Source organism: Xiphophorus couchianus, chromosome 23, assembly GCF_001444195.1.
Source record: "Xiphophorus couchianus chromosome 23, X_couchianus-1.0, whole genome shotgun sequence".
NCBI lineage: Eukaryota > Metazoa > Chordata > Actinopteri > Cyprinodontiformes > Poeciliidae > Xiphophorus > Xiphophorus couchianus.
In genome coordinates this window covers 11,709,255-11,734,820 of record NC_040250.1, presented here as the reverse complement: position 1 = coordinate 11,734,820, position 25,566 = coordinate 11,709,255, and the positions used below count along the sequence as shown (strand labels likewise).

The window sequence follows — 25,566 nt, the reverse complement described above, 5'->3', positions numbered from 1 at the left end:
TGTATTAACTACCGATTGTCTGTAAAATGCCCCAGTTTATCAAACACATTTTAATATCAAATATATAATTTCTCCACAAAGCTAACATGCAAAATATTTTGAAAACTTTGAACTTCGAGAAATGCAGTTTTTTAAGTTTTGCGCATCAACCAGCACTCTGTTTGGGTGAATGAAAGATTTATAGTGTATGCTTTAGGAGCAAACTTTGGAAACTTCACAGAGAAAGAGTCACAGTATTTCTCCTCAAGGCACAATCTCAGTGTCTGCTGAGTGTCTGCATGCCTGCAGGCAGTAGAGACTCAGTTCAGTCCTGTGAGGACCCATACCGGTAATTTAGGCCCATAACTTGCTTTTAACTTAATTGTATGAATATTAAGAGAAAGCACCGACTCCAACCCATCAATTGTTTCAGTTTTGCTAAGAAACTATTAAAATACGTAAATGAGATCAGCGGTTTTGGAAATTCAGTCATTCTAAAACACAGTTCATGTAAGAAAAGACAACGGGAGAGAATAAAATGGATAAAATCCTAACTTGTGTATGAGGTTGTAACTTAAATATATATATAGAGAGAGAAAGGGTTCTGCAATAAAAAAGACTTTCTGAAAACATATTCTCAAAATCCTCCTCCTTTGTCTTCTCAGCCATGTTTTGTAGAAATGTAAATTAAATCCTAAACCACAAATGTTAAAAATCAAACCAATCCCTGTGCCTGTGAACCAAATTGTTGTCTATTTCAAAGAGAAGTAATAATGTGTGACTGATTCATGTTTTATACAATTTCAAGAGAAGCAATGTTTAGAAAGCTGTACAACTAATTAATTTTCTATCCTGGCAATGAATTTAGTTTTAAGAAACTACTAACATTATCGAAAACTGCTTGTTCTCCACATCTTTCTGCAGCCTGATTTGTGTTCCCAGTATGTGTTCAGGTGAGTATATCAAGGTGCTTACATGAGTCTAAACTGTTTCTAAAAGGGAGCAGATTTCTAGTTGCAGCCTTTTTAGCAGCAAAGTGACCCACACTGATGTGAATCGCTTTAATTTGTTTTAATTAAGCTGATTTGGTGGATAACGGGGGTTTGATAACGAGCAGTTGAGTTAATTTGTCTTGTTTGGATAAATACTTTGATTAACACGACTGAGCTGCTGAGCCCCACTGATCCAACACACACTGAGACGATTGATGGTAATTGTGGCTCTCAGCTGATTGGAGGTCGACAAGCACTACAAGTGTGTTGCAAACTTCAGTGAACAACAGAGCAAAATGTTCAACTGTGAAAAAAAAAAAAAAAACACTCACCAGGACGTAATTGCTTGTAAAATGCTTGTCTTACGGATCATTTTCAAATTACTCAAGAGATCCTTACTACTGATTTGGAGAAAATTAGGAAAGTTATACTTTTAATAGCAAAATAAATACACACTTATGGGACAAAAGTGAAAGATTTTGGGCAGTTTAGTGACTGAAACTTGTTTTTAAACTTTGTGATTTCAAAAGCATTGTCATGATTAATATAGAGTGTCAATTTCTTCTGTTTCTTTCTTAATTAGTGATATTTTCTCTAAAGCATTTATATTATAAATCCGTGAGGAACTGTGTTAAATCTTCACTCATTTCACCTGAAGGCTTAGAGGTGTTAGCTGGATCCTCGCAGCACCTTGCAAAGCTATATACACTTTGAGCTTTTCTGCATTTTTTCACATTTCAGTTGCAGACTTCAGTGTATTTTAATGGGATTTTAAGTGATAGGCCGAGCAAAATTGCATGACATTTTGAATTGGAAAGAAAATAATACATGGACTTCCTTTTACAAATAGAAAGTCTGGCGTGCATTTAGTCCTCCTCCTTTACTCTGATGCCCCTAAGATCCAGAACAGCCAATTATCTGCTGAAGCCACCTAATGAATAAATAAATAAATTAAACAAGGGCGCTTTCAATTTAAAGCCAGAACCTATATTGAATAAAATAATGACATACAACACAAAACAAACATCAGTGCTACTCAGTTTGAATACTTTACAAAATGTAATTTAATCTGTTTATGTATTTGTGTTAAAATACTTTCTTTTTTGTCCCTCTTTCAAGTAAATTTAGTTTAAATTTTCAGATTGTCCATAATTTTCTTGATTTTATGAAGAATCCTTCATCGCAGCATCGTCCACAGAACAGTCAGGCTTCTTTATCAGGACTTTAAGTCCCTGGTTCTGATGCTGCTGCATCCAAGGAAAAAATCAATCTTTACTTTGCTTTGGACTTCAGAATCTCACTGGAGAGTCTATGCATCATCTTCTTGTGCAAAATGTTGCAGAGAATATACATCATCTTGCTGCAAACGCTGAAGAACCTCCTTCCAGAAAGTCAGTTTGCTCTGTCCCTTAATGCAGATGGCTTCACTTTGTTTATGTATTTTGCCTGAGTATGAAAGATCCTGAGATTCTGTCATAACTTCTGATTTTACGATTATTAGTTACCCCCGCCCTCATCTAATCAAACATTTACGCAACAAACAAAAGAGTCTCTACAGTCACACAATTCCACCTTCTGCGGCCGGTTCAGACCTGAGGCTCATTTAGCCTCTCGATCTTTTTTTGTTCGTTTGTTTTAACTTTTTTTCATGATGCCTTCACTAAACCTTGGACTAAAAAGGCCGGTTGTTTCTGTCTCATCAACAATATTATGGAGAATATTTTTTGCGCTGTTACGAACTTGCACACTAGTAGATCGAACGTTTTTGTTTTGTGTATTTTTTTTATTATTACTATTATTAATAATTTATTTTAGTCAGAAGACAGAAAATCACCCGTAAACAAATCGCACAGTTTCTGTTTCTTTTTTTCAGGACAGGAACCAAGCATGATCTAAACATCACCGTAAAGATGGCATGCTTTGCCACCTCCATGATCCGCCAGGCGGGGTTGAGGGATTTACTGAAGCCAGAAAAAAGGCCCCAGGCTGTAGGTGGAGCCGGACACCAGGCCGGGAACCGCTACAGCTGCCGCAGCCGCTGCGTCCTCCGTTGGATATTTGGTCTGTTTGACGTCCACATTTGAACCCATGTCGTAAGAAATGTTTCATGCTATTTAAATATACCCAAATCTTCATTTGTCATATGTCATGCAGAACTATTGGGAATGGACAAAAGTAAATATCTTGTGGCATAAATATACGCGTTTTTTTAAAAATTATTTATTCCAAGAATAATTGTATTAAATATTGAAATAGTTTTTATTAGTTTTATTGAATTTTTGAATTGCAGTTCTAGAAACTTAGAGTTTGCCTACAAGTACTAAACTGTGAGATGGCAGCCAAATTTTAAAAACGCGAAACTATTAATAAATTAAAATATGAATTGTTATAAATTCAAATGTAATCAGATTCAAATGAGCATAATTTAGAAAAATACATAAATAATGAATGCAACATTTTAAAGAGAACAAATATTTTTATTTACTTAATTGGAAATGATGATGTTAAATTATTCTTATTTTGAACATTGTGAATCACTCCATTTATCAATAAATAGGAAATTAACCTAAAGAGAAAAATCAAAATGAGAAAAGAAAATCAACTATAAAAAACGAATTAAGCAAACAAAAAAACATTTTAATTGTATTTCTTTTATTTATTTATTTTTTTTTTCTCCAAACTGAGCACAGGGGGTACAAAGCTCCTTTCATCTTCTCAGAGGTTGTACAGTTAGTGCATTCGGTCCTAAAAGAATGAAAAAATAGATCTGATTAAGTAGAAGTAGAAGTGCTACATGAGGAGAAGATGAGGTAAATCTGTCCAGACGGAAGAAAAAACTAATGTACTGATGCAGAGAAAAAACAAAAACACACATCATCGTCATTAATAATATTATCGTTATATACACACATTAGATGCATAGAATACTTTCTCATCCAGTTTTTACATAAATACCTATATACTCCACCCCAGAAAAACAGCTGATCTGGGATCCTACTAGTTTCTGTACCTGTTGCTGTGCTTTGAAATGAAAAGCTGCATTTTCCTGCATTTCTTTTCTTTTTTTGTGTGTAATTTTCGTAAGTCAGATTTCGCTTACATAATTACCTCAAACAAAGATTGGCATTCCAGATTTTTTTCTGTTGGTGAGGAAAACAAAAGCTGCTGAATTAGTTCTCCATAAAGGAACCTGAACAAACCACAGGATTTTGAGACAGAATGCAACAGCAAGCCTAAAAATTTGAGCTCAGCTCGGATTTTGCATTCAGAAATAAATAGCTGAGTCAACACCATGTTCTCCAAGTTCAGGGTTTAGAGTGAATGTAATTAAAAAGTCATCTGTCAGTGTTGCTTAGTGTATTTCATACAAGTTTGTGCAGATCCATTTTAGTTTACATTCCTCATGAAATGAAGAGCCATTTATGTTTTTTTTGGTTTCTAAGAATGTGGTTGGATTGTAGCAAATTTGGAGAACCTCGTTCGGTGTGGGGCGATGGTTCACTCTTACTACTGACTAAGCAGCTGAACTCATACCGGGCATTCATGGTGTGAGTTCAGGACCCTCCTATAATGATCCTACCACCTCAGACCAACACCAATACTATTGATGATGTTGTTTTACTGATAAACCACTTTGATAAGGAAGTTTTGAGCATCTTTGAAACCCTCAGAGAACATTCATGATTTATTATCTGTAATGAGGGAGCACATTGATCCTTAATTACCATCTAAAAACATGCCCAAGACTCATCTGAATTCTTGCAGGGTTCTTAAAAAATTGCAGGGTCTTCATCCAGTGTGAAGGAGTCCTGTTTCTATCAGCTTTAATTTAACTGCATATGGGAACACAGGATAGGAAAATACAAACTTACAAAAGATTGTAGCTGATTTTATTTATTTTTGCAATAAGTTTTCAGCAAAGCTATCATCCATCACATCTAATCGTCTGGATTCCTTATTGAAAATTGAGGGGGAAGCAATAGACTCAAAATCTTTCAGTTTGAGGGTTTTGGAAGCAGCTTTGCCTCAAACACCTTCAGTCAGGATTGTCAAAAATCTCACAGACTAATGCTTTTGAACAAACTCCCAGAAGGTTCCTCCTTGCTCTCTGTTGAAGGAACATTGTTTCTCCCAGAAAGCCTGTGAGCTGGTTCAGAAACCTGCAGCCCAGCAGCTTTGAAAGTCTTTTTTTCTGTTTAATTTTCAGGACACAGTCTTTGTTTGGCACCAGAACCAAAGTCAGGTTATCATCCTTTTTTGCCTCTTGGAAGCATTGAAACCTCGTCAGTCCAAATCTGACAGAAAGTTTTCTTTTTTCTTAGGAAAACAACCCTCTGTTCTTCTTTTCCTTTTCCATTGTCCAGAACAGAAAGGTTCATCGTCCATCTGTCAGTCCATAGCAATAAAAGCTGTCTGTGTCTGTATGTATGTGTTCATATGTGTGTTCGGTTTTACTCTGCAGTGTGTGTGTAATCTTGCAGTGAAAAGGGTTAAACCTTATTTTTGACTAAAAGTCACAGGTCTCAATTCCTTAATTTTAATGTATTTATTTGCTTTTTTAAATTCAAATCAATGTATTTTTTTTGTGTGTATATATGAGATGGCGCAGAGACAACTGTAGTCTAATCGTCGCTGATGACATCCACGTCCTCGCTGCCAGGCTGCTGCGTCGCTGCTCTCCAGCGGCTGACGTGTTGGCTGCCCTTCCTCTTCTGCTGAGCTTCAGGAGACTCTTCCTCCAACTTCTGCCGCTTGTGCTTCGTCCTGCGGTTCTGAAACCACACTTTTACCTGCACACACAAACACACGCCGTCACATCAGAATACAAGGTTCATATGAAGCTTGGATGTTGAAAATGTCTGCTTGCGCTTACTGCTTCTGGTTTTCTGTGGTTTAAGATCTGAATAATCCAAAATTACTCTTGAAATGGCAATCTCTCACATGCTAAGAACGGGTAAGCATTACTGCTGCTAAAGGTGATTCTATAAGCTACTGTTTTCATTTAACACTTTTTAAAGCAAATAATGGTACAGGCACTTTATATCTGACATTGGATTTACCTCATTTCATGACAAAGCAAAATTTTAAAAAAGTTTGTTTTCACATTTTGATAAATAAATTTGGTTAACCATGATTTTAACCAATTTATTTGAACTTTCCAAATTCCCAAATGCTAGTTTTTGTTTGAGCATTTGTGACTCTCATAGTTTCAGAGGCGAAACTCTGAAAAGTTTCAACTCTGCAGGATTTTAGAAAAAGAACATTATTAAGTGCAAAGGTGTGACAGTCATTAACCTGTGAAGATTTCTACTGCTTGTAGGTGTTATGATTTTGATATTTTCCAGAGGTGTTCCATCAGTTTCGATCTAGTGATGATCTCAGCAATACAGTCAAGCAAATGTGTCTTGTGTTCACATATAAAGATGTATCTTTTCACAAAGGATTTACAGACATGAAGCATGCTTTAATTTCTTCCCGATTCCAACGATATTAAACTAATTAAGTTCCGTCTGATTCTAATCAGACGGAACTTAATTAGTTTATCAATTAGTTAGTTTACTTAATTAGTTTATTTGACAGATTCTAATCTGTCAAATAAATAAGCTGGAATCCACAGAATCCACTTTGTTTTGGGTAGTTAAAACACAGAAGCTGTTTCCTCCAACTGCAAACATGCCTGAGAACAATGACGAGCCATTTGGAAATCTTCGCACAGCTACCAGCCATAACCACAACAAGCTGTGATTCTGTCACTGATAGGAATGATTGTGTGAGAGCAACTCGGTGATTTAAGACCTTTTCGCTGGTAAAACATGACCATGACATGTAGAGCTGTTCAAACTCGCTGAGCTGGCTCCAAGATCTTGTTGCGCAACCTGTCAGAGGCTGTAAACTCTAGATCAGCATGATAGATGCTCTAATTACCTTCAAACATCAGATAGGTTTACCACAGATTCTACTGAGGATTCAAAGTAACACTTCTTCTTTACAGTGAAGAGAAAAACAAAGACAAGAAGAGATAACATTAAGTGAAAGATTTTTTCTGATATATTCAGTTAATCTATTAAATCAGGTTTTTGTTGTATTAGTACAGACTGAAAATGCAAGAGCAATCATTAACAACTGATTTTATTGCCATATTTTAAAGTAGCCTTTAAAGAAAGTTAATAAATTCCTTGATTAATGTTTCTGTAATCTGATTTTTGTATAGCTGAAAACACAGGCTATTTGGATAAATATGAAACATAATTTTTAAAAAAGTACTTTAATGAAGCTGGCTGGGTTTGTTTTCAGAAGGATTACCCAACAGACAAACTTGTGCTGCTCAGCATCAAGAGGGAGCACTTCCACGATGTAGAGCCCACGCACACTGGCATGATTTGTAATGGAAAACTTCAAGTTTGACTGACCATGCCAGCCTCATACCAAGGCTAAAACCTTGCTACACTGACAGCACTTTGTGTAAGAAACTGCAACACTCTGTCCAGCTGTAATGACCAATTCATTTCTCGTATGACCATAAATACTGGCCCATGCTTAGTTGATCTTTATTTTCCCACTGGATGATAAACAAAAGGCACTTTTTCAAAACTGATAGTGTAGACCCAGAAACTCAGATATTTCTGTACCTGCCTAATCCATTCAGGGTCCTGAGACATGGTTTCTATTTCTAGTGATCAATGGGTGTAAGACAGGGTAAACCCCAGATAGACTGTCAGTCCATCACAAGACAATATCAAGACATACAACCATGCACACTAACACTTGCACAAAGGACAATTTGGCCAATTAGCTTAACGTACATGTTTAGTAGGAGGAAGCCAGAAAGAACCGGGGACTCCCACTGGTCCACCATATAGCCTAACCTGCCCCATATATAGGGAAAATTCACAAATCAAACAGGATCATTGAAAATATCCTGGCACAGATAAAGGATCCAAAGGTTGATACCAATGATACAATCTGAGAGAGCTGTGTCAGTTTCTGGACTGGGTTGTGGTCCCATGCAGTGTACCTCAAGGAATAGAAATGTGAATAGGCTGCTAACATCTAGGAAATTATTAGCATGAAAGAAAGCATCTCTCTGGTGCAAAAATGACCAGGGAATATTAGCCTGATAAAAAAACACTCTCTTGTTTTTTTGTGTTGCTCTGCAAAGAAGGTCCAGACCCTCAGCTATTGAGAAACAATTGTTTGCTGGAGGCGTGGGCCCTGTTGAAGCTTTAAATTTTATGCAGTTGATAACATTTGACTATGACGGTATGAAGCTTACCGTGAATTGCCTGCAAGGTAAAAAATAATCTGCCACTGCGAAAAGAGAAGTGTTGAGCTGAATGAGATGGTCGTTAATGTTAACTCAATATTTGCAACAATTTTCACTTCATGTGCTCCAATTGGTATAACTACAAGCGGACCACAATTCACAAATTCTCCTTCTGTTCACTGATTGACCCGTAGAAATCCTACCAGAAAAATCTAGATCTATGGGAGAAATGTCAGATGGAGCACTGAAAGCAGATGAAAATTGAGCAGAGTTGTGCAGGATGGCAGAATGGCAATTGTTTTGCAACATTTTGCATGAATATTTTCTGTATTATCAACAGTTCAGAGGGGGCTTTTTGGATCGTCAGATACAAAAATGACATACTTTCCTGGTGAGCAGTTCTGTTCACACTTCAAAAACAAACATCCAAAACATGCACAGCACCAACATTTTTCACTCTTAGTGTAAAGATTCAATTATTTAACGCAATGATGGTTTAGATGATTCTTATGAAAACTAATATAAATTAAGTAGATTTTTATAAGACCTGCGTCACTTTTTCTCTGCAGGGCCCCTTGTAGCCCCCAGCAGTAAGAATTAAAAATGTATTGGCACTTATTTGGACGCCAGCCCTGAGATGTCCCGCAGGAACGTTGATCACTTGATCATTACTGCCTGTAAAGGCGCGCTGATTGCACAAAGCTGTGACTTATGAGTGATTAATAACCGCCGCTGGCAAGTGACTGGCAGAGCTGCATCCTTCTCTTCCTGTCTGCTGTTGTGAAATGAGCTCATAATTTATGAATCACATCGTTTCACTGGCGTCAGGAGTCCAACCACCGCACCGACTTGATGACAAACACCATCCTGAGAAAAGGATGAGTTCGCTGACTAATTGCCTACTCAGCATTCCTCACAATGCAAAGAACACACACTGACATCACAGTTAATAATGCCACTGAGCAGAGCAGCATATATATATATATATATATATATATATATATATATATACATATATATGTGTGTGTGTGTGCATGTATATTTAGTGTGCAGATTATTAATTTAGTCATGATCTGGCATAGTTCTATCCACTAGATGACAGCCAAGTATTTATGGCTGTATGATTGGTGGTGTGCCCTGAAAATGCATCAACAGACAAGAGAGGCATACTGTACAAGTGGAATGACATAAATTTGCAACAAGAGTCCAGTCTGAGTTGTTAAAATCACTTTAGCGTCTTTGATTTATCAGATTTGTCCCAAAAAAAATATTGATTTTTTTTTTTAACTGTCAATCTTGACCAAGCAACATCTGCAGTGTAGCTTTACCAAAAGCTTCTGCAAAGAAATATATATAGTTTATCACTTTAGAAAATTTATGAACCTTTGGTTTATAAGACATGTGATTAGGAAACTTCACAGATCTTAATCCTCGTTGAGAAAAAGTGGTCAGTTCTCAAAAACTAACATGAAGAAACTGAGGGCAGCAAATGAACTCCAAAGAGTGATAAGGTAAGACTAGATCCCCGTCAGTCTGCATTTGAATCAGAGGTTCGTATCCAATATGTCAGATGAATTACAAAAGAAGAAAAAATCTTCTTTGGTATACTTTGGTCATTCTGTTTCCTTTACTCTGCTTTTTTTTTACCCCTCCAGGGGGTCTTTTGTGGGCTCTAGTGTCCCTTAAATGATAGTAGGCTGACAGAAAACAGGGAAGGAGAGGGGGGAAGGCATGCGGCAAATGTCTTCGGGTCCGGGAGTCGAACCCGCGACGGCCGCGTTGAGGACTCAAGGCCTCCAAATATGGGTCGCACTAACCACTACACCACCACGGCACGCCCTTTACTCTGCTTTTTAAAATAATTATTTAGGTAGAAGACAAACTCAGGCGGAGCTTAAGGCAAGACTCGGTAAGCCGGACTGATTTGCTAACTCTCATCTGTTCTGAAAAATATCAGTCATATCTGCAAGGATTTATGTGTCCCACTGGTTCATTATTCCCAGAGTTGTCAGTAACTGTTTGAACTAAAATCTTATTCTCCATCTGTCAAAAACTTCTTAACATATTCAACTCCAGAAATGGGATCCAGTTGTTTCTTTTGGATAGGCTGTCAGTAACAAAGAAACATCAAAAGCAACTAAAAAACAATACATGATTATTATAAAAAGGCAATACAAGATTATTATAAAAAGACTATTATAAAAAAGATATGGCTGCTTTAAGGCAGATCTGTTGTTTCAGGACTTTAACTCAGTACTGTCAGTTTTTTTTGTCTAACTTTAGTATTTACCATAACAAACATCTTGTCTGAACCGCCCCATCATGCACCTCTGCCTCTGTTTCCAAGATGCCTCACCTGTGTCTCAGTCAAGCACAGCCCACTCGCCAGTTGCTTCCTCTCAGCTCCGACTACGTAATGGTTTTTTTCAAAAGCTCGCTCCAAGCGCAGCAGCTGGGAAGGTGAGAAAGCCGTTCGGATCCGTTTGGGCTTTCTGGAGAATGGGCCGTGAAGCAACAGGTTCTCTGGACTGCTGTCCTCTCCTGAAAAACAAACAAAATTCAAACAGTTGTAACTCTTTGTATTCGGTTGAATTCTTTTATTGCCATTCTGCAGTAAAATATAATGTATCCAGTGGACCACAAGGTAATCATTAATGAAAATAAAATTGTGAAAAGAAATTTAAAAAGTAGACTGGAAACAAAAAAACAGATAAGCTATGCTAAATGAAGACCTTATGCATGTTCAATATCACCTACTGATGTTTATCTCATCTGCAGTGTAGCTCGACATCCCCCTTTTTAATTTTTTGATGAGAAGAAAAGTTGGAATGCCGTATTTGGTCCTGAATCTTATCTGGAGGCTAAAGACCATTCTGCATGCAGCCTGAAAGGCTGAAGTCAGGCCCAATTATCTAAAATTGCCACATTTTATTGTTGATAAATTAGAGTGTCATTGAAAGGTCCATTTATTTCAGTTACATAATTTTAAAAATAGTTTTCCGCACAAGGCTATGATGAGTATATTTCGTAGCTGAGCAGAAGTGTGGTTTCAGATTCTTCCTTGAGTTCGACTGTTCCACAAACTTTGATATTTTCCTCTGGTCCAATAAATCTGAATCAAGTTCTACACAGTCATTACAGTCATTTAAGTCAGGTCTGTTGAAGCAGAGGCACAAACTGATCAGCAAATGTAAAAAAATTAGAAAAAATAAGGTCATGCCAAAGCATGTAGATACCTATAAAATACGTGAAAATCTAGACTCTAAAAATACTTTCATATTACCACGGCTATAAATAATACTACAGTTAGGAGTCACATGTTAGGAAACCTTTAGAGATTTACACATTTAGTGGATAGGTTCTGTAGTAATTTATTTAACTTCATTAGAGAAACTGGCTAGTGTTTGATAAATATGACAGTGATAACTGTTTGGCATAGTTTAAGTGTAACATTTCACATGAGCTAATACTGAGCTCCCGAGTGTTTAAAGGAGCCCTTGAACTTCAATTCCCAGGGGTCAGCATGGTTTTTAAATTCATATCTGAAAGTGGGCTGTCAGTTTTGAAAATCGTTTCTTATATTGGTCTCATGTCTAATTTTCTGAAAAACTGAATTTATGTTTTTTGTTAGCATTAAGCCATCGTTTTCAAAATGAATAGGAATGAACACTGCGTGTAATGGGTTTATGTAAGAGTTTCATTTTTTGGTTTGAAGTGCTGATATAAATAAACATTTTACTGACATTAGGATTTATTCAGATTAACCTGTTTTTCAAGATTCAATCATTTCAGTTGCAATCAATTACTTTATTCCATCAAAACAAAACTGGAGCTGAAAGCAAGAAAGTATAAAACTTCTGAGACCTGAACAGTCAAACTGACTGATGTCTCTGTCTTTGCCCTGCATGGTGAGGATATAAACATGAGGGCAGTCCTTTTCCACATTATTCCCACACAAAAATGTCCCTAAAAGCCTAGTTCATTGTTTCTAGACATACACTGATCACTTCCTCAGTTTCATTTCTGAACTGAGCAAAAATGCAGAGCTCCTAGTTGTTGCAACATGCCTTTGTGTGTCTATTTGTTCTGCCTAATCTGAACAAACACCTTGTCTGTTTGACATTTGCATCTGAATCAAGAGTTGAGCCGTAAACTGAAATTGAAACGCTCATCAACAAACATAAAAAAGATTGGGAGAAACGTGAATGGGTTTGCTCAGATCCCAGAGCTCTGGTTGTGGATCCTGTTGCTCTGCTGGGTTTCATCTCTGCAGCAGAAACAAAAAAGGTTCTGATAATATTTCAGAACCTCAGTGAGAAAGGTTTTTTTTGCGTGTGAAACATTTAGAAACTATTGCTGTTTGGTCATTAGATTGAGACGATTCAGTCTGTGAAGAAGATGTTTTGAACAGAAGAGATGTATGCCCACTTTTAATATCTATAATGTTCTGCAATTTAAAGTTAGTCAGTGCAAATTAACAAAAACACAGAAGCTGGGGAGACTCTGTTTGACTGACAGAAAATAAATCCTATGGAGCTCCTGACATGACTCTTGTATTTTGATACATCATAAATTAGAATCTAAAAATAAAAAATAGCAGTCAGCATCTCAATCTGGGTTTAGGAATATTTAAGTTCAGAAACTCAAAATTTTTTTTTTTAAATTGTTTGAAGAAAATGAGTTGCAAAAACAACTAAAAAGATAAGGTTTTAATTTTAAACGTGAAATATTTATATATACGCTATAGGTTTATAATTTATTTTTATCAAAAGAATATTTTTTTGCATTTCAAACATTTGCTTCAAACCAGATTTTAAACCAAAAATAACCTTTATTTAACCAGATAAATACTTCATTGAGATCAACAATCTATTTTTCATGAGGGACCGACGTTTGTTTTGTTTTAGCCAAGAAGCGAGCTTACGCGTCGATGTTCAAACCACAAATGAAAAACAAGATGCAGCTGTGCTAACTCAAGCTATCTAAAACCTTGCGCTTTATAGCGCTAACCGACTTTATTTCCATGCAGATCGTTTTTTGCGTTTTTCCATCTCGGTTTGTCTAATTTTACTGAAGTTCTAAAGCTAGTCTTCTCACTTTTGGGGCGAACTCGAGTCTCATTTGTTTACGAGGCGAAGCGGTTGAAAACTCCGTGTGACAGCGACGCTGAAACGGTTTCTTTGTTTCTTCGCCCCAAACCGACGTGCAGCTTCTGCTTTCATTTTTCCTGACTGTTTATTGAAATCGCACGTAAATCTATCAATACGTTTTTACATACAAACAAATATACGCTTGGGTTCCTTTTAGCCCGCTGAAAAGGAGTTGCGGCCGCCATCACGCTCTACGCAAAAGAGCGGGCTGTACGACAATGATGGCGGGCGGAGAGCCGGCACGTACCGGGCACCTTTTATCTGGCGTTAGCCGTCTTATTCACATGCAAATTCAGAGCCGTGACTAGTGGCCGTCATGGTTTGCAAATGTTTCTGTTCAATGTCAAATGATGCTGTAATGTAGCAACTGCTCGAATCGAAAAAATTAATCCGCAATACTGAAGAATTCAATATTTACTCTAATTTTCCTCCTCATTTTCCAGTTTTAACTAATTAAAGAGATTAAAATGGTTATTGAGATATTTGAAAAGTTTAATCACTAGCTAACAGCTTATCTGGGAAGTAAAGTGACATCATTGATTTTGATATGAACAAGAACAGAAAAATCTGTTGATTTTACCCTCTGTAAAAATATGCTCCGATGTGTAGCACAAACAGAAAACAGTTTGTTTTTATTAATGTTGATAAGATGCATGTTTATTTATTTATTAAAATTTTAAGAAACATGTTTATTAGAAATTAGCATTTAGTTTCCTACAGACGCTTCTGCAGTATCCCTTTTTAAATTAAGTCTTTCAAGTAGGGAGGACATGGACCCCGATAAACTCTGAATGAACCTTCATCATAGATGCAGAACAAAGATTAGCAACAGCAGAAATTCAGAAGAAAACAGAAATGCATCTCTGAATCAGGATAAATAAAACTTCAGGAGAAACATCAGGCATCACATTAACTAGAGATTACTGTCATTTCTATTCCTCAGTTAAAGTTTTTCAACACTCTTGCTGTTTAACTTGGAACCTTCAGTAGTAACCCCACAACTCCTCCAATGGTTGATGCCTTGTGCTGAGCAGATGAAGCAGTTGATTATGCTAGATACTAAACCCTGCTGCACTTTAACACAGTCTGCAGCTAAGCCGGAGCTTCTGCCCTTTCCAAGAATAAATTCTCACAGTTTTCATCAGGTTAATGTCTCATCAGTGACCTCTATATTTAATATAGAAAAACGTTTCTCAGTTATAGTTCTTAGACATTTAAGCATTTGTCTTTCTGAGCAGAATTTACACTAGGAGTAAACAGAACACAGACAGGGAGAAAGAAAAACCTTCTAACTTAAACCAGACCTGTTTGCATCAGATGATTAGCCTTGTGAACACCTGCATTCAGTTCAACTGACAATATTATACTGAAATCTTCTTTTGTTGATATTTTTTGTGTAAAATGAAACTTATGCTTTTTCTGTTTTCTTAATAACGGTATAATTTGATGAATGAAAGAACAATTATTCAGAGATCGGCTGATCAGTTGGTCAAATATAAACAAAAAAAAGTCAATTTTATTAATCTAAACACTCCCACCAATTTCAGTCTTTAAATGCATCAACAAACAGCACATGGTTCCATTTACCTTTTTAGATTTAGTGAGAATCGGATAAACGTAAGTAGAAGTTTATTTGCATAGCATCTTTCAAGATATAAATCCTAAAGTGCTTCAACAAACAAAATAAATGCACAAACCAAATTTAAGCAGAAGAAACTTACGGATATGCTTTGACGCAAAAATTAGAATTCTGTAATTCTTTCATTTAGGTTTAAATCTACTAGAGCTATCAAAAATGCAGTTTATTTCATGGAACTGGTGAAGTTCAGTATTAGCAAGCCTAACCTCAAAGAAATATATCATCAAAGAAAGGCCTAATCTCTGCAAACATAAAGCTTAACTCAGAGCAGAAAACTAAGCAACTCCAGCAATGATTTAACAACAAACTACATAAAAACAAGCTTTGTCACACCCACTCTTATGGCTTTATTTGCATCAAAGAAAGAACAGTGACAAATTTCCTAAATAAATAAATTAATTTTAAAAACACCACTACGGCTACTAGTGAGTCATTGACAAGCAAATTATAACTTTTACTTCCTTGCAGTTACTTTCAAAACACACGGTAGCATCCAAAAAGAGACACTTCTCTAAAACCAAAATGCAAAACAGATGAAGTGAGCCTTTTAAAACTGTTTCCTAGATTGTAAATAAAACCTGACAGATTTTATTTTTTTTAATCTGGGGAAGTATGAATGATCCCGACTAAGCTACACATATACTTTCGACATAAATTATTTTTTTGACAAAAGCTGAGCAAAAACAGAAAAACAAAAAAAACAAAAAAGAAAAACCTGTGAGTAAAAGTCCACTCTTGTTAATCTATTAAATGATGACTCTTTGGCACTTCCTGACCCTGGGGAACACTCAAGTGAGTTAGCACAATGTAAAGGTTAAAAACATCAGCAATCTTAGAGAAACAAATCTGTCCATCAAACTGAATAATCTGAACTCCATCAATTAATAATAAAATATGCAAGAGCTTCATCTCAGACTCTGCAAGTTAGTGTGTTAAATGTTCAACTCCGGTGCAGGATATGATCATTACTAAAGACTGAGTGTAAAAACCGCAAAGCACAGTGGTGGAGAGTTGATGAGCTGGGCTTGTTTTACAAGCACACAAACTTGAATCAAATGTGAGGTCACCTGCCGGACAGCGGAACTGGAACATTGACAGGACAATGATCAGAAACACAGCAGCAAATGCATGAATGACTGAAAAAGAAAAGAACCAACATCCCTACCTCAGTCTGTGGTTGGACCTGAAGGTAGCTTTGTAGAGACAAAGTTCAATAAACTAAAGCAGTGCTGGAAAGATGACTGGGCCACAATTCCCCAACTTCCATATAATCAGAAAATGACTGGATTTATTGCAGTAAAGTCGATTCTACAAGCAGTTAGACCATGAGAGGTGACTCTTTTAACACATGGATTTTCTATTTTGATGTAGTTCTTGTTAAATAAAAGCATTACAGTGTAGTATGTGATGTGCGTTTATATTTAGTGAGTGCTAATGTTTCATGTCACGCAGAAGCGAGGACAAGGACAGTTAAACTGTTCCATGTTGTAAACTGGAGCCGGAGAAGCAGGAGCTGCAAGAGAAGTGAGGCTGTCAGCTGCTTCCACATAATGAAGAAAAATGTGTCTGTATGAGAGGAGGTGCAACAGACAGAGGAAGAGGAGGTGGACAAGAAAGGGTTAATGGGACCACCTGTGTGGGACAGGTATCAGAGACACCTCAAACCCACACTGAGACTCAGATTCATCCGCTTCTGAAAGTAGTTCTTTTGGCTGTCGTACTATTCAGTTCTTTATTAAATGTGTTGCAAGGCTGAAGTTATCTGAAGCAGAATTGTTCTCCTGAGATAAAATGTAATGAATTAATGTCAAATCAAACAGTGACAAATGTTCCCTTTGTAAATGTTAAAATCTGCATTTCTGATTTTTATCAAACCCTTAAAATAATAACATTAATTATAAGTCATCAAAGGAGCTGCTGAGATAAAAATATCTTTAAAAATCCATTTGAAAAAATAAAATTGTTAATTCAAACTAAAAGATGCTAAAAAAAAAGTCTGAACTTTAGAATGTTCAAATGATATTTTAGAAATTTTTCTAAAAAAACCCCCAATGTCCACAAAAAATAATAATTATGCTAATCTTGCCTCTCTCATGACATTTATGAGTATATTTACACATGAAATACCAGAATTCATATCTAAACAGCTAAAAATGGTGGCATTAGGCAGCCTGAAATGATTTTGTAAAACATAAATTATTTGAAAACTAATTTATGAGTAATTGTATAATGTGTTTTATTTAAAATCTGAGATTTGGTGTGTTTTTGTATGAATTCTTATTTTCTGAAATATATGAATATATACTTTTTTTGCTATTTTTATTGAAAAATAAATGTTCAAAAAATGTATGACGGTATTTTTAATATTTTTTATTACAATGTTTATTATGAAATCTTTTTATAGTGCAATCATAAATTGCTTCAATAAAATAATATTTTTAACCAAGTATCAATTTGAATAATGTCTCAATTAAAGTAAAATAAAATGATGATGAATTTTGGTTTAATATGATTTATCCTTCTGGCTTCAAGTTGTGTTTAAATTTGACTTATTTGCTCTAACACTTTGACAGTTTCTGAACGTGTAATAAAATAAATACGAAGATTTGAGAAAGTACTTCAAATAAGGTTTTATTTCATGACTGATTTAGAATTTTATACACATTAACAATTAGGTTTTGAAAAGAGAAACAATTAAAAAATCATAGAAGTTGCAGTAAAGAGTTTAGACATAAACAAATAGAAAAACTGTGATCTTTTAAACAACCAATAATGTGAATAACAGAAAAACAAGCCGTGATGAAACGGCGCAGGTGTGAGATGAGTTCACGGGGAGTCAGAAAACTTTGTTCAAACTTGTAGGATTTTAAAAGCGACAAAAGAAGAGAACCCCGTCATTTCGTTATTTTATTTTATTTTTTACTAAACACTTCTTTTTAAGTGTAGATATTTGTTTTCATCTTTATGTCTAAAACGAAAAATAAAAAAAATAATAATCTGAAATAGTTTGACAAAATTATAACATTTTATTGGCAGAAATTAATTTGCAAAAGTTTTCAAGTTTAAACTAAAACGTATTTATTTATTTATTTATTGCTTTCATTTTTCCTTTAATTCCGTTCGTTGTTTTAGTTTTAGTTGTTTTTTTTTTAGTTGGTTTAGTATGCTTTTTTTCTAAGGCGTTAATTTAAGATTTAGTTTTTTATTCTAAATTCAATATAATCCCACAAATCATTACATTTTACTTTGTTTTAACTTTATTTACGCTCCACCATTGTTTTTCCCTACATATGTTAATAGCCGCTTTATTGTATTTGCTCACTTATATTATTTTACGGCTAAAATGAATTAATCGTTTATGATAAAATACAATAACCATCATTTAGTGAAAATCATTTCTGCGTTCTGAACTTCTGATCTGGGTCGAACCTTCAGGTGCTGCGCTTTCTGATCACTGATATGATCAGCTGCACGTGCCCCGAACGTATCTTCAATTTATCAATTAAAACAAAATATATATATATAAAAGGGAAGAGCAAAGAAAATAAAAGAAACAAGCCCACAAAATGCTTGCGGAAAGCTTCCACTGCTTTTCGACCACAAACAAGAAAATTATTTTAATGAATAAAACAAAATGATCTATTTATAGTTGTCATTGATCTGTGATGCAGCGCTAATGATGAACGCCATTCAGCTCCATTCTATATCATAAAGCCAAGAAAAGATTCAAGCTTGGGAAAGACCAGAGATACACTTTATATGTAGCAGAGTTTAATTCTGTGAGAGTGAGGGCAGGTTCCAAATAATAAGAAATTGTCTCTGGAATGCAACAACCTCAGCTTTAATGTGTACACACGAAGCAAAGTTGTGTTTAGTCAGTGTCAAAAAGAGAAGAATCTTAGAAGATCAGCAGAGACAAAGCATGGACAAACTGAATATGAAGGAGGAAAAGTTGAGTGAAGCGGCGGCGGAGCGCCCTCGGCTCACCTTGGAAGCGGTGTCCCAGGAAGCGGCTCCGCAGCACCCAGGGGTAGAAGCTGAGCGCGTCCCGATGCTGCGGGCTGAAGAAGCTCTGAGGGGGGATCTGTAGCGGGTGCAGCGGGAGCCCGCCGTGGCTCTGCGTGTGTGTCCCGGTCTCCTGCAACATCATGTCCGGCCCGGCAGAGAACAAAGTCCTCCCGCTGCCCCCCTGGAAGCAGGAGCCGAAGACCCCGGTGGCTGAAGCCGGGTGCAGAGAGTCCGGGAAGCGGAGCGCAGTGGGCCGGATGGGTTCATCCCCGGAGCTGCCCCCGCCGCCGCCGCTGTGGCTGCTCGCATCCTTCCCCACCAGAGACTCTATGGTGAAACATTTCTTGTTATTACTGTGTTGGAACATGGTGAGCACCTGAGCGGAGAGGATGAGGAAGAATTTCAATTATTCTCGTCCAGTTAGTCCTGTCCTTCGGACTCTTGGGGTTCAGATTCCCAGTTCTTCCATAACTCTTCCCGATTGTCGGCCTGTGCGCACCAGCCGTGCGTAAATTCCAGATTTGAGCTCCCGAGAGTTTCCTCTCTCCGCTGCAGAACGTCAACAAAAATCACAAACTTGATCCGGATCGGGGTGCCGCGCGGAGTCTCCGAGCTGCTGCAGCCGAGTTCGAGCGTGTTAGCCTCGGATCAGTGGGTGTCTCCACGAACCTGCTGCCGCCTCATGCTGGAGTCTGATGAACCGGGAAAGCCTGCACGAGCGCACATACCTGCCGGAGGTGTGCTGTGAGCATGCGCAGAGGCAGCCACTGCCACAGCCATTTTGTTGATGGGGTGGATGAGGAGGAGGAGGATGTCAAAGGTGGTGATGATAATGACTGACAGTGATGATGAGGATGATTAATATGAGGTCACAACAAATATTATTAATAGGCACGCTAATTAAAACTCATCAGCAATGAGTGACTCATGTTCGATTTAAAGAGCTGAAAAATATTCGGGTTTTCAAAAAGAACAACAAAAAAAGTGCGGTTCTGCTTTTGTTTGTTTGTTTTTGCCCATGCTCTGATGTGCCTTGTTTTATTCTCTCCGTTTGTGTAGTTTTTGACCGCCGAATATATTATTCACCACAGCGCGTATCCCTGATGTACATTCGTTTGTTTCTTCTTTAAATATTGTTTTGTTTTTGCTTAATTACATAGAGCATTCAAATTTTTGTGGTTACTGAAAGTCGTATTTATTACAAATAAGGTTTTAATTTGTATGTTATATTTTTAATGATTATTTTTAATAACCCTGTCCAGGGTGAACCCGCCTCTCGCCGGGAACGTTAGCTGGAGATAAGCAGCCGCAGCCCTCCCGACTCCACTAGGGACTAGATTATAAAGAAAATGGATGGATGGATAATTGTTGTTCATTTTGCAGCTTCGTTGGTTTTCTTTTCAGTAGTTTTATTTACCGTAAATTAGTCATTTTGTTCTTTCAAATAATTTTTTCGTTTCCATGTAGTTTTTCGTTGTTTTCTAATTCTGTGTTTCTTTGAGTTTAATCTGCTGCGCCTCTTTAATGAGTTTTATTTCAGTCTCTGATTTTTATGGTTATTTGTTTGAGTGTTTTTATTTCCTTTTTACTTTTTTGCTGCCCTCCTGTCAGACCTTCCTCATTCTTTGGGCCATTTTATACTATTAAATTATTTTGCATCAGTGTTGTGATGTTTAGTTGCTGCCTTTGTCTCCATATGTTATGTAGTTAATCAGTTTTTTATCTCCCTATTTTTGATCTTTGACTTTTTGCCCTCTAAAAAACAACTGTCAACTATTTGACCACTACTGGATTATAATCTTACTTTCTACTCCTAATAAGACATTAATTTTATTATTCTTTTGTTCAAAATGTTGTCCAATTCTGGTTTCCATTTCTTCTGTACTTCTGTTTCATGTTTTTAATGGTTTTCTTCAGCATATTTCTATTGTGTTTATTTATACATTTTAACTAAATTGTTAAACTCACAGAGATCCATCCGAGTCATTACATTTACATCAGTTTGAAGTTGCTGTAATGCCGTGTCAAAGTTGTACAGATACAACAGAAGAACTCTGAACATGCCTGTGCATCCCTCAGTGACCCTGCAGGTCAAAGGTCAGATCCATTTCCTCTTGCAGTTCTTGTTGTCTTGTTAGAGCCTGGTGTTGTGACTAATCTAGACAAATTAACTTCACATCCGTCAAAATTGACTCTGACCAACTCAGCTGGAAGTTATCCAAAGCCTCAATCATGAAAATAATAAAAAAGTAAACAATTTAAATAATAATAACAATAAAAAGACATTTGAAAAATAAAAAAAACAAAAAATCTAACTTTTGATTTTTGAATTTGGGTTGTTAATTTTAATTAATAAAAGTAATACTATAAAACAGAAAACAAATAAATACAATTAAAATGAAACAAAGCTCAGAAGAAGAGTGTAGAATCAGTTCCAGCATGAAACCACAAAACATTTTTGCAGTCTTTACCTGGTTTAGATTTACATCACCAAGACAAACCTTTCTCTCTCAACGCCACACAACCTGTCAGAAGTGAGGACCAGTCGGACAACTTATTAAAATGTATTTAATTTTACCATCATAAGTTGTCGAAACTTCCCTAAAGTGCCTCAGTAGTGTGTAACAGCAACTATCTGAGTACCAAAAACCAGCCCATCTTACAATACAGCTGTATATACAGTAACAAGTAATAAATAAATACATATGTAAATAAAATAAAAATAATGCTAATTCAAAGAAAAAGAAAAAATAAATCTAAAATAAATAAAATTAAAATAAATCAAATGGCAGAGGAAAGAGGTCTGAACATTCTTGTTTTATTATAAAACCATAATGAAAACATATTTTAGGTCTTCAGGATGGATTTATGGATTTAGATTATCCCACATAATTTTTCTGTCTCAGCAGGAAAATGTTTCACACATTATAGGTTGATCCCAAGTTGTCAGAGCAACAAGTCAACTCCACTAAAATAGACTTGATTTTTTTCTCAGAAGTTGTGAAAAGTTCCCTGAGAAGGAGCTTTATCTAAAAACTAGACAAAAGGGAAGATCTTTTATAGCAGATTTTTCTATAAACAAATAAAGGTCCCTTGACTGTCAAATGTTAAGCACTGAAATCTGTAGATTGAAATGAAATTCTCTAATTTATGTCTGAAAAGGCTATTTTACTGAAACAGAGTATGAATAAGGGCTGCATGTTGTATATAAGTTATTCAGTTTTTGCACCTGTTACTGATGTGCAGGGGAACAATGCAGTCCAGAGGAATTACTGCTGATGAGTCAAAGAGCTTGACTTAAAAACTGATGTCTGATTAAACTTGTAGTTTTGGTAATGACTGAATGGCTCTTGGTTCTGAGGGCTTAGTTTTATTGAATGTTGATACAAAAAGGTAAGATTTTAAATGTTGAATTTTTGTCAGAACAAACATGAAGCTCTTATTTTGCCTGAGTAGCCTAAGTGAGAAATCCTGATTGGTGCACTCTGCCTGGATTCAAACATACATATAGTTTGGATTCAACGTTACTGATGCCTGGTTCTGCCGTGCAGTCCAGGCCCAGATGTTGGTTTCAACCCGCGCAGCCCAGACCAGGCCTAGACTTGGCCCGGACCTGTCTCTTCCTCTGCAGCTTTGGGACCTGCAGGACAAATGCCAGCCCATTCAGGAGCCGCTAATTGTGGCCCGGCAAGCCCCTCAAAGGCCCCCTGCCTCCGGTCTGAATGGGCTGCCCTGCAGAGGCCCATGTGAACCACAGTGCCCCTTTTGCCTCCCCATCCCGTTCCCCCCATCTCCCTCGCCCGCTCCACATGTTAATTAATAGGCCTTACTTGCATATTTGGATCCTGCTCTGCTTTGATGGAAGGCAGCCATTAGCATCTATTAATTTTGCCTCTGGCGTTCCACCGGCGGCTCTGAAAAGGAGAATTAAGCGGTGTGAGTCATTGTGAGGCTGAGTTAAAGTGTGATTATTGTCCTGCAGCCTGGAGCTGTTGCTAACTGCTGCTAAGCCCTCTTGAAAGTGAAGGGGCGACTCCTCCTCATTAGTGCCCAACAACGGAAAGATATTAACAGGAAATAGCTGCAAATTTCTTTCTTCCACATTTTAATCCTTCCCTGTGAAAAGGGCACTTAAAAATGTAGAGACGCAAGCTGGAGCACAAGTGCTGAGGGCAAACTGCTGCTGTGATGATACTGTAGTCCAGCTGCTGGTTGACAGATTGCAGTTTTGATTTTCAAAGCTAAATCTTCTCTGCAAACCGTTTTATAACCAAGCAAGAAAACTATTGTGCTAAAAAAGAATGTCTCAACTACAGCGGTGGTGGGAGCATCATGATGTGGGGCTATTTTGCTGCTAGTGGGACTGGGGGCCCTGTAAAATGTGAATGGATGAATTTTTGTCGCATTTACCAAATAATTCTCCAGCTTCATCACAAACTAACAGCTAGATGCCTGAAACTTGGACATGACTGCATGCTCTAACAGGACAGTTTTCATCCAAACTGGCTTTGGGATGGATGCAGCAGCGCTAGCATTGGATTTCTAGGGCAGCTTTTTCAAAGCACCAACTTCACTGAAATTAATCAAATTAAATACATCATTCCGTATATGGCTTTAAGAATAATCAAATATCCAGAAATATGACATAAGTTTGTTAATGTTTACAAAAAGACTGTAATTGAGGTGCACCTTCCTGAGAGACATTTCATGAAATGTTAAGCGGATATTTGCAGATGTATGTGTAAATTTGTCCCTGCAATAAATTAAACATTATTCACAATTCTTGTTTGTCATTCCATGCTGGAAAAAGGACTGTTAGAATATGTCCTTTAAATGTACACTTAAGATGCAAATCATTTAGATCATGAGTGGATTGACACTCATGACCAGAAATATGTGGACCCAAACTGAAGAAGGTTTTACAAGGCAGCTCATGATGCTGATGCACAGAACCAGAGTTACTGCATTTTTATCCATGAGCATCTCAATGAATCTGGTTCTTTATGTCAGGAGCTCATACATAAATCTCATAGATGTTCGAGAAGATAATGTTTATGACTGTTGCATTTGGGAGGATTTAAGTTTGACATTTAGCACAGACAGAAAAACATTTAAGACTTAAATCTAAATCTGCTTGTTGCTGTTCTAACACATGACACGCTAGAAAATGTAGTTCTGATCTTGATTAAAACAAAGTAAAATTAATGAAGTAAAACTTAACACTAAAAATGTAATTAGATTAACAGAGATGAACTGAAAGGAGAACTGTGAGGATGTCTGCTTTCTCTCATCTGAGCAGCACTTTGTGTGCTCTTCAGGTGTTTCCAGGTGTCTGTGTGGTGTCATGGGAAAGCTGTGACATGACAGCAGAGGCTTTGACCCATAGTTGCAAAAACACAAACACTTTGGTGGACATAAGACCTACTTCCTGCTGACTTAAGCTTATTTTAAATGGGTTTTTCATTTCAAGCTGCCTTTCTATGCAGGTGCATCTCAGTGAATCAGAATATTGCCAAAAAGTTACATTGTTTTAGAAACTGAATTGAATTGATATATCATATATATGGATTACACCTAGATATGCATATTCTGGGTGTTTCATTATGTTTTTTATAATTTGGCTGTTGAAAATTCAGAAGTTAGCTTCTCATATTCAATAAGAAAAGTTATACTTACTTATTTATTATCACAGAAATATTGGTTTGCGTCCAACACAGTCATGTACGCTGTGTTCATTAGTCATTTGCACCTTCCATGAGGAGAGTAAGCAACAGCAGGTCATTCCAAAAAGCAGTGGACTGTGCGGGGCTCTATATCTAAGCATAAATAAAATTTGGTGGAAGAAAAAAAGTGAGGTAATTGAAATGTGCACAAGCAACGGAGATACGATTTGAGGACTTTGGGGAACAGTAGAGAGCTACAGAATGAGTTGTGAAGTTTCCACAATCAGTTACGACTGAGGGAGGAGGGCGGGAGATTACACCATGTGTTTTTGTTTGTCAGCCATTTAAATTCAGTGCAACTGTAAAAACGGAAATAGCATTTTGTGCTTCCCAAACTTTACAGCAATTCTGACTTTATCCAATTGGTCTTGACACATGATCAAATTGCCAATACAATCCCGATGACAGTATCACTTATTTTTAACTGACCACCAAACCAACCCGATCCATTGTCAAGGTGAGGAGGGACACCAGAACCAACTATGTAGATGAGATCAAGGCCACAATGAAAGCAACCCGAGTTCCCTTAACTCCCCAGCAGAACCACTGGCTTTTTACCTTCAGGCCATGTTCCACTGACAAAATAAAGATTCCCAGGGGACTGAGTCCAAATACTGTACAGTACCTGAAAATACTTTTTGGAATCCCAACATTTCTGTTTTTTTAAATCTTTATTAGTCTGAAGTAAAGCAGCCTGTTAAAACAACCTGCCTGTGCAGTGCAGCGCCCCCTGGAGACAAAATTAATCTAATCTGACCAAAAACAGGTCAAAATATCTCAAACTTGGATTCATTTTCAACCGTAAACATGG

General features: G+C 36.9%; 1 protein-coding gene across 1 annotated transcript; it reads right to left on the bottom strand.

The window, feature by feature from the left end:
- Positions 1–3,612: 3,612 nt before the first annotated feature.
- emx3 (empty spiracles homeobox 3) lies at positions 3,613–19,784 on the bottom strand. Its single transcript, XM_028009661.1, has 3 exons — positions 19,012–19,784; positions 10,592–10,776; positions 3,613–5,761 (listed from the first exon to the last, which is right to left on the bottom strand). Exons 1-3 carry the CDS (start codon positions 19,397–19,399, stop codon positions 5,594–5,596), a joined length of 741 nt encoding a protein of 246 aa, XP_027865462.1. The 5' UTR covers positions 19,400–19,784; the 3' UTR covers positions 3,613–5,593.
- Positions 19,785–25,566: the final 5,782 nt, after the last annotated feature.

What these genes read in the sequence shown, in the direction of transcription:
- emx3 (XM_028009661.1), bottom strand. Translation starts at nt 19,399, where the DNA reads ATGTTCCAACACAGTAATAACAAGAAATGTTTCACCATAGAGTCTCTG. An exon ending in CCTGGGACACCGCTTCCAAG is followed by an intron (nt 10,777 to 19,011) that starts GTGAGCCGAGGG and finishes TTTGTTTTTCAG; the next exon opens with GAGAGGACAGCAGTCCAGAG. An exon ending in TGTGCTTGACTGAGACACAG is followed by an intron (nt 5,762 to 10,591) that starts GTGAGGCATCTT and finishes TTGTGTGTGCAG; the next exon opens with GTAAAAGTGTGGTTTCAGAA.